Here is a 14,779-nt window from a genome sequence, read left to right on the forward strand (position 1 = left end):
CTCCCTTCCAACCTGTGTGTGAGTGAGAAATAAACCACTGCTGTTTAAACGTCTGAGCTCATTTGTTCATACAGCAGATCTCCCCCTCTGCTGACTGAGACGTGACTTGGCAAAGTCATCTTGGCAAAGGCTCATAATTACCACCGGCCTCAGTTTTAGGACGTGCAAAATGGGCATACTCATTCCTGCTCTGCTGAGCTTACACAGAGAGGTTTTTGAGCTTCAATGAAGGCACAGGAGAGGGAGGGCGCTATGGGGTCTGAGGCCTTGGAGGGAGAAGGCGCAGATGTGCAGGATGCTAACTGGTCTTTAGTCCAGGGGGGTCTTGGATCACCTCCCTCATACTGGGACACCATCTCGGGCTTGGTTAACAGATATGTTCCCTTTAACAGGTGGCCCTCCCCCGGGCGGCGGTGCCCCCTGGCACCTTCGAAATGTCCTCAGTGACTCTGTGGAGAGCTCAGATGATGAATTCTTTGATGCCAGAGGTGAGTGAACCCCAACCTCACATCACTGGCTGGGTGACCTTCCTAGAAGCCCAGATCCTCAAGAGAATCCCGATTAGGGGTTCGCATCCCTCACCACTCAGACGTGGTGTCTGCAGCTCCACATTCTGTACTTACCCATCCTGTGAGCGTGCCGAGAGCAGGGGTTCAGCATTCATCTGTTCGCTATTTGATATATTTGTTGAGTCCCTAACATGCTGGGAGCTCTGCTAGGTTCCAGGGATCCTGCAGCAACCAGTCAGCACGGTTGCTGCTCTTCTCAAACTTACAGCCTTGCAGGAGAGGCGGACATCCAAGAACGGCACAGACAAATACAATTATGAATGGGGAGTGACGCCGCCAAGTAAAAGCGCCGACTGTTGGCTGGGTGTGGTGACTCACGCCTGTAATCCCAGCACTTTGGGAGGCCAAGGCAGGCAGATCACAAGGTCAAGAGATCAAGACCATCCTGGCCAACATGGTGAAACCCTGTCTCTACTAGAAATACAAAAATTAGTTGGACGTGGTGGTGTGTGCCTGTAGTCCCAGCTACTCAGGAAGCTGACGCAGGAGAATTGCTTGAACCCAGAAGGCAGAGGTTACAGTAATCTCGCCACGGCACTCCAGCCTGGGCGTGAGACTCCATCTCAAAAAAAAAAAAAAAAAAAAACAGTGCCGGCTGTTATAAGAGAGAAGTCAGAGGGGCACCGAATTTAATGTGATGAGGAGGTAGTTGACACCCTCTCTGCAGAGCTAAGTAGACATCAGCAAGGTGAAAAGAGGAAGAAAGAGCCTTTTGGACAAAGGACACAACAGGTGTGACGGTCCTGAAGTAGGAGAGACTAGAGCATTCCAGGAACTGGAGGGAGGCCGAGGGGAGAGGAGGTGGTGGGCAGTGGGGAGGGGGTGAGAGGAGATGCTACATGCACCTGTGATCCCATGTGACTTAAGATCAGTCTCAGCCGGGCACGGTGGCTCAGACCTGTAATTCTAACACTTTGGGAGGCCGAGGTGGGCAGATCACTTAAAGTCAGGAGTTCGAAACCAGCCTGGCCAACATGGTGAAACCCTGTCTCTACTAAAAATACGAAACATTACTTTGTATTTTGGTGTGGTGTGGTGGCAGGCACCTGTAATCCCTTCTACTGAAGAAGCTAAGGCAGGCGAATCACTTGAACCCAGGAAGCAGAGATTGCAGTGAGTCAAGAACGCGCTGCTGCACTCCAGCTTGGGTGACAGAGCAAGACCCTGTCTCAGAAAAAAAAAAAAGGTCAGCTAACATGGTGAACCCTGTCTCTATTAAAAATACAAAAATTAGCTGGGCATGGTGGCAGGCACCTGTAATCTCAGCTACTTGGGAGGCTGAGTCAGGAGAATCGCTTGAACCTGGGAGGCGGAAGCTGCAGTAAGCCGAGATTGCACCACAGCACTCTAACCTGGGTGACAGTAAGATTCCGTTCTCAAAAAAAAAAAAAAAAAAAAAATCAGCCTCATAGACGTAGATCCAGAGTGTTAGCAAGACTGTTGCCAGTGTTCAAGTGAGAGAGAGCGGGTGGGGAAGTGTCCTCTGCATCTCATCATGGCCAACCCAACGAGACATAGCAAGGGGCACTGTTGACACTGGGATTGGAAAAAGGGGCATCCAGTGGGGTGGCATTTCAGGCAGAGATCTGCCTGAGCAAGGCTCAGAGGCATGAGCACCCACTCAGGTGTATGGGCATGGGAAGGTGGAGTCGGTCTGGAATTGAGCAGAGAAAACCCTCCCCAGCCATGCTCAGCTGGGCTGCATGGGAGTCGGGGAGAAGCACCAGTGTCCTGCTCCACAGTCCAGGACAGTCCCCGGCTCTTGCTTGGCCTGCGTGACTCCACTCTGGGAAGTCATCGTATTTAGGGAATTGACTGACTCCTGAGACCAGGCCGGCTTTGAAATGCCTGGCAAACAAGGTCTTGGAATAGAAACAGACTACATGCTGGGAAGACATCTATACCTGGAGCAGGGCACTCGGGATGTGGTCTCAGCCATGCTGTCGACTTGTTCTGTGACCTTGGCAGGTCTTTCACCTTCTCTGGGCCTCAGTTTCCGTATCAGCTCTGCACCTCCAACAATGGAGAAGACTCAGTTTGGGTGATTTTCAGGGAAGCGTGGCTGGGAGGCGGGGAGCTGTCCTGACTCAAGCCTTCCTCTTCTTGGCTTTGGGTGGGGAACCCCTTGCCTGATGCCAGCCCTAAACCAGCCCATTCGGGGCCTGTCTCCCATGGGCATCTGATTAGAGTGGCTGCCGGGGCTGAATTTCTCCATAGCAACTAACCCGCAGTGAGACAACAACGGCTTCAATATTTTGATGCTTGGAAGACTTTCATTTAAAACATGCTTGCAGTTCATCAGGGCTCTGCATTCCGAGCTGACGACAGAGGCGTCTGTGGATGGTGCGAGGGTCAGCTCTATCCCTTGGGGCCCCGCTCACCTGCTGTCCCTGAGAGCAGCTGCAGTGCTTCCCACAGCTGACAGTGTCTCCCCGGCCGCCTCAGCTGTCCCCATCCTTTCCTCTTCATCTCATAACTTGTTCTGTCATGAAATTGGCCCCACTTCTCACTCCTATGGTGCTGGTGGCCCTACCTTCTCTGTCTCATCATCTCTCCTTCTTTTTTTTTTGTTTGTTTGAGATGGAGTCTCACTCTGTTGCCCAGACGGGAGTGCAATGGCGCAAACTTGGCTCACTGCAACCTCCACCTCCCAGGTTCAAGCAATTCTCCTACTCCAGCCTCCTGAGTATCTGGGATTACAGGCATGAGCCACCATGCCCAGCTAATTTTTTTTTTTTCAGTAGAGATGGAGTTTCACTATGTTGGCCAAGCTGGTCTCAAACTCCTGACCTCAAGTGATCTACCCACCTTGGCCTCCCAAAGTGCTGAGATTACAGGCCTCCCAAAGTTCTGAGATTACAGGATAATTTTTTTTTGTCGTATTTTTAGTAGAGATGAAATTTTACCATGTTGGCCAGGCTTGTTTCAAACTCCTGACCTCAAATGATCTGCCTGCCTTGGCCTCCCAAAGTGCTGGGTTACAGGCATGAGCCAGTGTGCCCGGCCACCTCCTTTTCTTCTCCCCACTCTTTCGGTATCCCAGACTCTCCCCTGTTTTCCCCATCTTCTGCCTCTCCACACACCCTTCAGGACCCTGTATCTCTGCCTCCTCCCTCCCATCTGCCCTCTTCCAGAGCATCTGTATTCCTAAACCACAGGATCTGCCCTACAGGCTGCTGAGACCCTCTTTAGTTCTGATTTGCTAACTCCCAACCTCCTTTCCATTCCTCCCTGGACCAAGGCCTTTGCGTGTTTCCTTGGCTCAAGCCAGTGAGAGGTGAAGCCATCCTTTCTCTTTGTCCCAGGAGTCTGGTCCAGCACAGCCCAGCCAGATGCTCTGTGTCTGGGGCCAGCCCTGGGCTTCTGAGCGTCCCTTGAAGGGCTGCTTCCCTGCCCTCTGCTCTCCAGCCCAGGCTGAACCCTGACCTTAACCTTGGGTGTGGTCTCTGTCCTCTGCTCGAGCAGGGCCTTGCATCCTGTGGCTTCAACAGTTTCAGCTATAGTTGTGGTGGGGCCAGCACCATTAAATCCAGCCCCACACAGACATCCTGCACCAGAGCCTTCAAAGCTCCCTGGGTTTCCCCCATGAACCTCTCAGATGACTCCTTGGCTGCCACAGATGTCCAGTCCGGTGATTCCTCCACATGCAGAGATCTTCACAGATGACCTTCTCTGTGTCTCCCTGCAGAGACCAGCTGGGCACTGGCAGCCAGCTCCTGTGCTTCAGGCTGCCCTGGGTGCAGCCTTCTGTCCCTGGGAGCTCCCTCATGTGCTCCCTCCTCTGCCTGTAACCCCTGTCATGGTTCCCCACCCCTGCCCACCTCAGCTAATACAAAAACGACCAGAGGAATGAGAAACCAAGTGGCGTCTAAACTGGAAGAAACTGCATTGCTAGAATCAGCACTGACCAGGCCTGGGAACACTGTATCTCCTTCCTCTGCAGTGCACTAATGGGAAAACTGAGGCCACAGCACAGAAGGGACCTCCCCAGCTCACACATCAAGGTGGGAGTGGAGGGGATGGAACCCAGGAGTTTAGTGTCCAGGTCAGTCCTTTCCCTTTGACTTGTTACTGACATTGGGACCATCCTCCCTCCTTTGCAGCCATCAGCCCCAACCCATTGGCCCAGCACTGGGGTTCACCTGGTGAGGTGAGAGGCTCTCAGAGCTCATGGTCTGGGAGCAGAGGGAAGTCCTGGGTTCTGGGGTCTCTGGTTGTGTATGGAAGGCATGGGAGGGATTAGGGGACAGTCAGGCAGGAGTATGGAGCTCTCTGGATCCATAACAACTGGCTAGGGTGCCAGCTTCTCCGGCTAAGGTGGCAGGCCTGGGGCTCAGGGGTGATTAGATGCTGCAGGATGGGCTATGGGGTCCAGGCTCCCAGATTCAAAAGAGGTGCCATTCCTTCTCCTGTCGAGACAGGATATCTAGGGGGCCATGGCCCAGCAGTGCTGAGGTTAGAAGATGCAGAGTAAGGGAAAACCCAGAGTGGCCAGAAGGGGCTGTGGCTTCCAACCCAGAACAAGCCAGAGCTGGGAGGCCCCTCTAGGTTTTTGAATCTAACACCTCCAGCTCACTTTACAAAATGAGAAATGGAGGCCAGGGAACCTTGTTCAGGGCTACACAAAGAGGCAGAGCAGGAGCTAGAATTCAGCCGCATTCGTTTACTCTTTCAGCAGTATTGATTGTTAATCTGTCCATCAAGTGTCAGGCACTCTTCTAGGTGTGGGGGATATAGGAGCAAGGGAATCCTGCCCCAGCCCATGCAGCTTATAGTCTAATGGTGGTGGTGGGTGACAAATAGGAAGACAATATACAAGCAAATAAGTTTTATTAAGAATTACCATAAATAAAATAACACAAAGGAATAAATGCTGCACCAAAGAAGATACATACCTGGCAAGTAAGCGTGTGAAAAATGCTCCGGCCGGGTCGGCATGGTGGCTCATACCTGTAATCCCAGCACTTTGAGAGGCTGAGGCTGGTGGATCACGAGGTCAAGAGATTGAGACTATCCTGGCCAACATGGTGAAACCCCGTCTCTACTAAAAATACAAAAATAGCCAGGCTTGTTGGCGGGTGCTTGTAATCCCAGCTACTTGGGAGGCTGAGGCAGAACAATAACTGGGAGGCAGAGGTTGCAGTGAGCCAAGATCATGCTGCTGCACTCCAGCCAGGTGACAGAGCAAGACTCGGTCTCAAAAAAAAAAGATGCTCCACATCATTTATCATCAGGGAATGATGTCATTATTGTAAATCAAAACCACAATGAGATACCACTACCTACTTGTTAGAATGGCTGATTAAAATAACTTACCAGGATGTGGAGGCATTGGGACTTTCAAACTCAGCTGGTGGGAGTGAATGATGGTACAATCATTTTGGAAAATCTACTGCAGCTGCTTAAGAAACTCGTCATACTTAACTACCATATGACCCAACCCTTCTGCTCCTTGGCATTTCTCCAAGAAAAAGAAAGCATTTATCCACGTGAGGACTTGTTCATGAATGTTCCCAGCAGCCTGATGGATTACAGCCCCACCACTGAAAACAACCAAATGGGCATCAGTGAGTGAGCAAACAAATTGTGGTACAGTTAAGAAGGAACGGACCGCCGATATATGCAACAATATGGATAAATCTCAAAATAATCATGCCAAGTGAAAGAAGTCAGACTGGAGCAGAGTACATCCTGTATGATTCCATTTATACAGAAGTCTAGAAAGTGAAAACGAATCTGTGGTGCCAGGAGCAGATCAGCGGTCGCCTGGGGATGGGGAGTTGGGGGAGGAGGGATCATCAGGGGCAGGAGAAAGCCTCTAGAGGGGATGGGTCCTTGTTCACTAGCTTGGCTGGGGTGATGGTTTACAGGTGTGTATGTATGTCAAAACTTACCCAACCACGTGCTTTAAAGGGGTGTAGTTGATGGAATGTCAATTGTACCGCAGTAATGCTGTTTAAAAAATGGAGACTTTCCCCACCATATAACATAAAGGATGTGATAGAGTGACTGCGTGGCTGCAGGAGGGGCCCACGGGTGTGGCCCTGAGCTGAGAGCTGAGTCATGAGAAATGAGCCACCTGTGGGTCTGGGGGGAAGAGTGTTCTGGACAGTGGGAACAGCCAGCCCAAAGGATTTATGGGAGGAATTAGCTTGATGAACTTTCTTTTTTTTTGAGATGGAGTTTCACTTTGGTCACCCAGGCTGGAGTGCAGTGGCCCGATCTCAGCTGACTGCAACCTCCACCTCCTGGGTTCAAGCAATTCTCCTGCCTCAGCCTCCTGAGTAGCTGGGATTACAGGCACACATCACCAGGCTTGGCTAATTTTTTTGTATTTTTGATAGAGATGGGTTTCACCATGCTGGCCAGGCTGGTCTTGAACTCCTGACCTCAGGTGATCTGCCTGCCTCAGCTCCCAGAGTGCTGGGATTACAGGCGTGAGCCACTGCACCCAAGCTTGGCATCTTTGGGTGGCCAGAGTGAGCCAGGGAGGCAATGGCTCAGTGCTGTGGGTTCACAGCCCCAGCAAGGAGAGAGAGGGTGGACTAGACCCAGTAGTCCATATTGTGGAAGGCAGAGGGTATCCTCTGGACATGCTTTCCTGGCCAGGCTCAGGATTGGCCCTGGGTACCCCTGTCCCTGTCCCAGAGAAGGCCAGAAATGCAGAACTCAGAATCTCTAGTGCAGGATGGATCCTCAAAATGGAACCATGCCTGGACCTTGAATGAGCTCCTCATTGCAGAGGATGAAGATGGCTGGGTGACAGGTAGTCTGGCCAGAAAGCCATGGGTAAGAAGAGTGTAGTGGACCAAGGAGGATTCATTGACCTGTTGAAATAGCCCAGATTTCCTAGGGTTCCTGGCTGTGAAATGCTAAGTTCTAGAGAGAAAATGAGACTGTCTTTTGAAGTCTTCATCCCTGAAAGGATACAAGGTTGGGATTAAAGCGGTCATTATGGCATTGGGATTTGGGATTTGGGATTTGGTTGTATATGTCAAGCCTAGGTCACTTTATCTTCTGTTTTTATAGCAAAATGTGTGTCTTCATTTAGAAAATATCAGATGCATCCTTAACTTTAACCTTCTACTTAGATGGAAAGAACACTCCAGTTAGAGCCACCAAACATCTAGGTACAAATGAAGGTATTTTCATGAAATTAACTGCTGGAGATAGTGTTATTGGAAGTGCCTTTAATTGGCAGGATCTGAATTCTTGGCCCAGCTCTTCCCCTGAGGTTCTGCATGGCTGTGGGCCGGTGACACAGCTCTGCACCTGTAAAATGAGGATGCTGGGCTTCACCTCACAGGCTCTGCCAATGAGGCTCCCAATAGCCTTGCAAGGCTCTGTTGGCTGTGAGGTCCGGGTCCATTCCCTCACGTGAATGGGAATACTTCTTTTCTTTTGGTTTCCCTACCTGCTCCAGCATCTAAATAGCCTTCCCCCCATGAATATGCATAAGTGGGCCAGGCCCTGACAGTTGCAGCGACAAATGCCATCAGAGCCAGGAATGGGGTGGGTATGGTGGTGGTAGTGGTGGTGTTGGAGCTAGGGTTTATTGTCAGGGGTCATCTGGCACTAGGTATCTGGATCAGAGCAAAGCACAAGACTGTCTTCGTCTGCAGGGCTAAGGGGATCATCTGAGCTAGAAGCTGAAGGAGTCCACCTTTCTGCATTTACACCCCTGTCTTCTATGTCCTTGGTTTCTTGCCCTCTCAGTGCCTAGCCTGGCTGGTCCTCCCATCCACCACTCCCCAAGGTGAGAGGCTGAGGCCTGAGGAACTGGGCTCTGTGTTGCAGAATCTGCTTGTGCCTCCAACTCCTGGTTTCCCATAGCAACTGGGAGAGGAAGGCAGTGCAGGGCTAAATCATCCCATTTTGCAGGCAAAGGCTCAAAGTCAGGGCCAGGTCTCACAGAAAATGAGGGGCACATGCCAAGCTTTCTCATTTTGATCTGAGCTTTCCCTGTGATCACTCAGCCTCCCGGGAGTTTCTGACCCCAAGGGTGAGGGAAGGGGGAATAAGTAGAAAATTATATGTGTCCCCTGGACCTTAGAGGACCAGGTTTTCATGCTGGTTGTGTCACTGACTGGCTGCTGTCTGATCTCAGGCAAGTCTTGGGTCTCTGAGCCTCAGGTTCCTCATCTGTAGAATGGTAGGGCTAGAATTGTTTGTCTCCTGGAGGGAGTGGAAGGATGTCACTGTGGGAAGCTGTGTGATTATTCCTGGGCCTAGGAGCCATCACAGAAGCAAACCACAGGTGTGCCACGGTCCCCACTCTCCCTCTCCCTTTTTCCCCATTGAGGGAGGGGAAATGGAAAAGGGGATGCCACAGAACCAACCCCAACACGTCTGGGGAGGGGCTGTGTGGGGACTGCCCCTTGCAAGGAAGAGAGTTCTGGTATTGACTGTAGGTGGGCCATGGGGGCACACGTGGTAGGCAGTGCAAGGTGAAGGTGAGCAATCTGGTGGCCCAGAGCCCCAGGCAATGCATATCTAGATTCTTGCAAAAATCCATGTTGTGGGCCTGGTGATGGGTGGTACTGGATGGGCCATCTGGAGAATGTGACCAAGCCCTCGCTTCCATGAGCTGGAGGTGAAGCCTTCCTGGCATGGGACAAGGAGATTCTTTACTCTGGAATCCTGTCAAGCCAGTAGAAGCAGAGACCCCAGAGTAGGAAGAAAGGCTTTCCTTATGGCACTGGAGGTTGTGCCTACAGGAGTATAACCAGGCTTTGATCAGCGTCAGAGTCAATCTGTGGTTGAGAACAGGTCTGTGGTGACAGTGGGTGAGGTTCAGCTTGGAGCTTCATCAGAGCTGGGTCAGGTCTCAGCAGGGTGAAGTACGTGCTAAAACTATGTCCACAGCAGAGGTCACCAGGATGAGAATTAGCATGCAGGAGACAGTCACCAGAAGGTGAAAAGCAAAATCAATAACCAGGACATTTATACAAATGAGTGCGGTGTGGCCTCCACAGTTCTTGTTGGAGGCATGTCCTACAATGTGGGAAGCAGGGCAGAGACTTCGAGCCGAACCTGCAGCTCCCCTCTTTGCCTGAATGGCTCCAAAAGGAGATATTGCTGCTGCTGCTTCCGTGTGTGTGTATGTGTGTGTGTTCTTGTTGTTTCTCAGGGGACAGGCCCATTATTGCCAGAGTGAAGATGTAAAGGCTGAGTGTGGGAGAGAAAGCATGTTAGGGATTTGGGGGAGGTGCACAGAGCAGCAGAGAGACAGGGATGGGCGGAGGGGCAAGGGAGTGTGAGAACGCCAGAGAAGGTACAAGAAAGCAGAGAGTGAAAGGGAGCAGGAGGGAGAGAGGGCCATACACATGCACGTATGCACACAAGCACGGACATACATGCACACAGACACACACATGCACACAAGCGTGCATATACACACATGCACACACATGCACACACATTCACACACATGCACACATTCACACATGAACGCACACATGTGCACACACTCGCATGTATGCATGCCCATGCATGCATGTGCACACATGCACACACTCATGCCCATGCACACACTCACATGCATGTGCACACATGCCACACATGCACACAATGCACACACATGCACACAGGCATATGCACATACTCACGTGCATGTACACATATGCACACATGCACACACACATGCATCTACACACAGGCACACACAAGCATGTGTGCACACACTCACATGCACGTGGATACACGCATACACACATTGCAAGGGAGAATGGGGACCAGAGGGAGAACACCCTTAGGGAGCAAGGGGCTGGAGAGATCCTGAGGACAGGGACCCAGGGAGACAAAAGAGAAATTCTTAGAGAATGAGAGAGAGCAAGAAAGAGACATACCCAGTCAGATAAAGTGAGACCCAGAGAAGGGATAGAGAGAAAGACCTTGAGGTGAGAAGAGAGCAAGGCAGTGCATATGTGTTCCACCCAGAGAGGGGGATGGATATGGCAGGCAGCACTGGAGAGCCTGGGAGAGGCCAAGAGAACTACAAGGACCAAGAGAGACACAGACCCATAGAAAGGGATCCAGAGAGCTCTAATCTGAGTGGGACAGGGCCAGATATAAAGCATGAGAGAAGCATGGTGAGACTCTGGGAGAGAAATATATTTGATCAGAAACAGACAAAAGATCAAGAGCCAAAGATGGAGCAGGGTTATACCGGTGATTAGGAAAAGAGAGGAAAGAGTCCTGGGCCGTGCAGGAATAGGCATGCTCAGACCTCCAGAGCCCTGGGAGACCCCACTGAGACAGGACTTATGGCACTGTAGAAAAAATGGGAACTAGGATGTGCTGAGCACCTGCTGCATACCTGGCTCTCTCAGCTTAAGTCAGAGGCATTTCTCTCATGTTTTTCAGAAAACTGGATTCCAGCAGGAGGGAGGTTGTGTCTCACCCTGCACACAGTAGGTGTTCAGAAATCTATTCACTGTAGATTGAATGCTAGAATGAACAAATGGATAACTCTGTGCTTAAGTAAGTGAACCAGGAGACAAAGAACTCAAGGTGGTAATCAGGCTGATGCTGATGACCTTACACTGGAGCTGGGCTAGAATGTCATAAAGGCAGACAACAGCAGGATTGGAACCAAGAGTGAGTGTAGGGCATAGCACCCATGCTCCTGCTGCTGGTGGTGGTTGGTGATACCATCATGTGATAGCATCTCAGTCTGTGCTTTTACTGTGTTGGGGGAACTCTTATAAACACCTTACCTGCATCCTTTCACTTAATCCTCACAGCAATCCAATCACATAGGCACTACGATGATATCATTTTTTAGATGAGGAAACTGCAGTTGTATTGCTAGCAGATGGCGGGTCCAAGATTGAAAGCCATCTATCAAACTCCAGAATTGAGCTCTTAACCTCTATAATTCTGCTTCCCCAAGGATAATACCACCTTATATTTGTTTATAGCACCTCGACTTCTGTAGTGTTTTCAGATGCACTATATTATTTGTCCCCACAGCAGGTTGCTATAAAGAGCTATAGTTATTGTTGTTTAAAAGATAATAAAGCAGACACAGTGGTGGAGGGTGTGCAGAAGCACAAATCTCGCATGCAGCAGAGAATCTGCCCTGGAACCTGGTGAGGGCTCTGTCCGGTATGCAATGCTGTCTACAGGTATAAACCAGTTCCCAGATGGAACACACCAGGCTCAGGAAATTGTCCGAATGTGTGTGGTGCCTGGATGGAGTGTGGGCAGCCAATACAGGATGTCCAGGGCAGGCTATCAGGGTGGCAGGATTTCAGGACTCTTGAAATAGTATATCTGGTTTTGGATCCTGGCTCTAGCCAGTGACCTTGGGCAAGAATTACTCAGCTACTCTGTGTCTGTTTCCTTGCCTATGAAATGGAGAGAATAATAATTGTGCCTTTTTTGTATTGTTATAAGAATCGAGTTAATATTTGTAAAGCACTTATAATAATCTCACTGTGTATCAAGGATTAGATAAATGCTGTTAAGTAAATCAAATAGATAAATAAAATGAGCCAGTAGGAGCTGTCCTAGCCAGAACTGGGGTCTGCTCCATTGAGCACAGTGAATCAGAACTCTGGACAGCTCCCAAGGCTTCAGATCCGCCATATTGATTCCTTCTGCTAGGTAAAGTTCTTTGGCAGTGAAATGGATCTCAGCCCTTTATCCTTATTATCATAAGCTTGGAGATTGTCCTCAACACCCTTTGATGTCTGTTCTGTGAGGGAGAGCACAAAGCTCTTCACCAGAAAGACACATCTGTTTTCGGGCAAACTGTGGGGAGGAGAGCACGCATGCCTATGGGTTTGTTCTTGAAGAAATGTCCCTTTGTAGGATGAGGGATGGTACCAGATGTGTGTATCAGATGTGTGGTACCCAGGACTTGTGTTCGGTGTGGTTGTGGAATAATAGCCCCACTGATTTCTCCCAGAGGAATAACTATGCTCAGACAAGGAATGAACAAGGATAGAGACAGGGTTAAGGGGAGGAGTGGGAGAGAATGGAGGCATTAAGAGGGTCATAAGGTTCAGATGGGGGCTAAGGGTTCCATACAGCTCAAAGCTTGCTTAGATCCAGAAGGTTTCTTCTCCTCCAGTTACTCCAGAGCTGCTTCTGGAGCACACAAATCCTCATCCACTCAACTCCTGATGGTGAGTTACTTCTCATGTGAAGAAATCACCATGATGACTGTCATCTATGAGCACCTCTGTACCAAAACCTTTACATCCATTGTCTCATTTAATCCTCACAAGAATTCTGTGGCTAGATCCATTTTACTGATGGGAAAATTGAGGGTCAGAGGAGTCATTAACTTAAAGAAAAACCGTTTGCAAATGACAAGGTTTTGCCCTCTCTTCCCAAACACACTGACTTTCAAGAGGTACTGCTCTCAGTGCTAGGAATGGTACTTTCTATGGAGTTTCAGCCTTTTCATTACTTTCTTTTGCTGTAGCATGTGGAGGCCCATTAGTGCCCCTTCTTGCAATGACAAATCTCTGACAATCTTGTAACCATCTAGCTACAGATGTCTTCAAGAATTGAGGTCTACCTCACTCAAGGAAGAAACAGGACAGTAGAAAATGCACCTCAGACAGAAGCTCCTGATAGGGATGCCTATCCCTAGACACACCTGCTCATGCTCACCTCTGCTTCTTCCCACAGAGGAGATGGCTGAAGGGAAGAATGCCATCCTCATTGGGATGAGCCAGTGGAACTCCAATGACCTCGTGGAACAGATGGAGACCATGGGGAAACTGGAGGAGCATCAAGGTGAGATTCTGCTTCTCTCATGACCAGAATGTGCACATAGGTGTATTGCAGGGTGGGCTGTAGGGCTGGCGGTTGAGGCTGGGACTTGGGTCTTCTGTGAAGAGTCCATCTGCCTGGGTATCTTCCTCATAGCATCCCTGAATTCTGCCACCTACAGGAACTCTCATGGGGACTTCTGTGGGGTTTTCTATGGCAGAACAACTCCAGGGTACTTCAACAGAGCTTCCTTTGTCCATAGAATGACCACCCCAGTGGCATGGGTCATTCATGACAGGTGCCTGACTTTGAGCAGGGACAGGAGCTGAGGTCTAAGGGGAGAGAGGACAGCAGTGAGAATCAGAATTTCCTTTGGCTGAGTTGTTGAAGAAGGAGTATGTGGCTGGGGATTAATCCAGGAGGCTTTCTATGGAGAAGAGTTTTGACCAGGAGTATGATCAGCCTACAAAGCAGGATGATTTTCTTCAGCATCCATCTTTCCATCTGTTTGGCTATTGTTCATCACTAACAGGTTTGTTGAGCACCTACTGTGTATAAGTTCTTGGCAGGAGTGACTAAAGGTGATTCATCTGAGGCCTCTGTCTTGTGATGTGTGACACAGTCTAAGTCAAGACATATGGGATCAGGCTTAAGCTGATGGCTGTTAGTTCAGAGGGGAGGGGCCTAACTTTCAGGAGGCAGGAGAGGGGATCCTGGAAGGGCTCCCGACAATGAATCAATGGGACAAGGCTTTAAAAGGCAAATGGACAACGTGGCTGAAGAGTTCATAAAATCTGAGCTAACATATTGGGAAACTGAGCCTCCGAGATCCTCAGCTGAGGACTGTATTTGATTATGTTGCAATGGAGTGAGAAGCAGAGCCAAGGCTAGAACCCCATCCAGGATGCAGGGTGCTAACCTCTGTATCTGTTCCCCTCAGGTTGGTTTCTTCCATCCCTCCCTACACACCCCACATACCACACCTCCTGCTTTATTTCTTCCTCATCTTCTCCTTCCTCTCTTGTTCCCATCATTTGTAGTGATGCTCTGGGCCAGAGTTGCCGAGTGGGCAAGGCCCACTCTCAGGAGGTGTTGATGAGATAGTCCTGGCGCAGCCCACGAGAACAACCATCTTGGCAGCTGTCTTGGTGGTGACCACCTTGCCCTATTCCTGTTTCTTTTCTCATGCCCATCCCTGCCTCCTTGGTTCAGAGCTCTCCTTATGCCAGAGCACCCATCCTGAGAAATGCACAGGCCTGATATGGTCATCCCATCTAACCAGCGAAGAACCCAGGCTCAGAGAAGCCACGTCTTGCCCAAGGTCCTCCAAGCTGGTGGCAACATCAGGCTCAGATCCCTGGTCTTCTGATTTCCAGGCCAGGGTTTCACCTCTCATACTGGACTAAGGCTTGGCACAGTTCTGGGCCCTAACAAAGTCAGGCTTGAGGAACCATGAGTCTTAAAGGAAAGACACCCTGTAC

General features: G+C 50.1%; 1 protein-coding gene across 1 annotated transcript in view; it reads left to right on the forward strand.

Annotated features, from left to right (window-relative positions):
- Window positions 1-418: 418 nt before the first annotated feature.
- The window catches only part of PITPNM3 (PITPNM family member 3), an 87,630-nt gene continuing 73,269 nt past the window's right edge, over window positions 419-14,779 (forward strand). The window contains exons 1-2 of the mRNA XM_021672728.2: window positions 419-488; window positions 13,215-13,322. Of these exons, the coding sequence (XP_021528403.2) occupies window positions 13,220-13,322 (103 nt within the window). The 5' untranslated portion in view covers window positions 419-488; window positions 13,215-13,219. The remainder of the gene's footprint in view (window positions 489-13,214; window positions 13,323-14,779) is intronic.

Source organism: Aotus nancymaae, unplaced genomic scaffold (genome assembly GCF_030222135.1).
Source record: "Aotus nancymaae isolate 86718 unplaced genomic scaffold, 86718_ANA_hifiasm-v0.15.2.pri h1tg000072l, whole genome shotgun sequence".
Lineage (NCBI taxonomy): Eukaryota > Metazoa > Chordata > Mammalia > Primates > Aotidae > Aotus > Aotus nancymaae.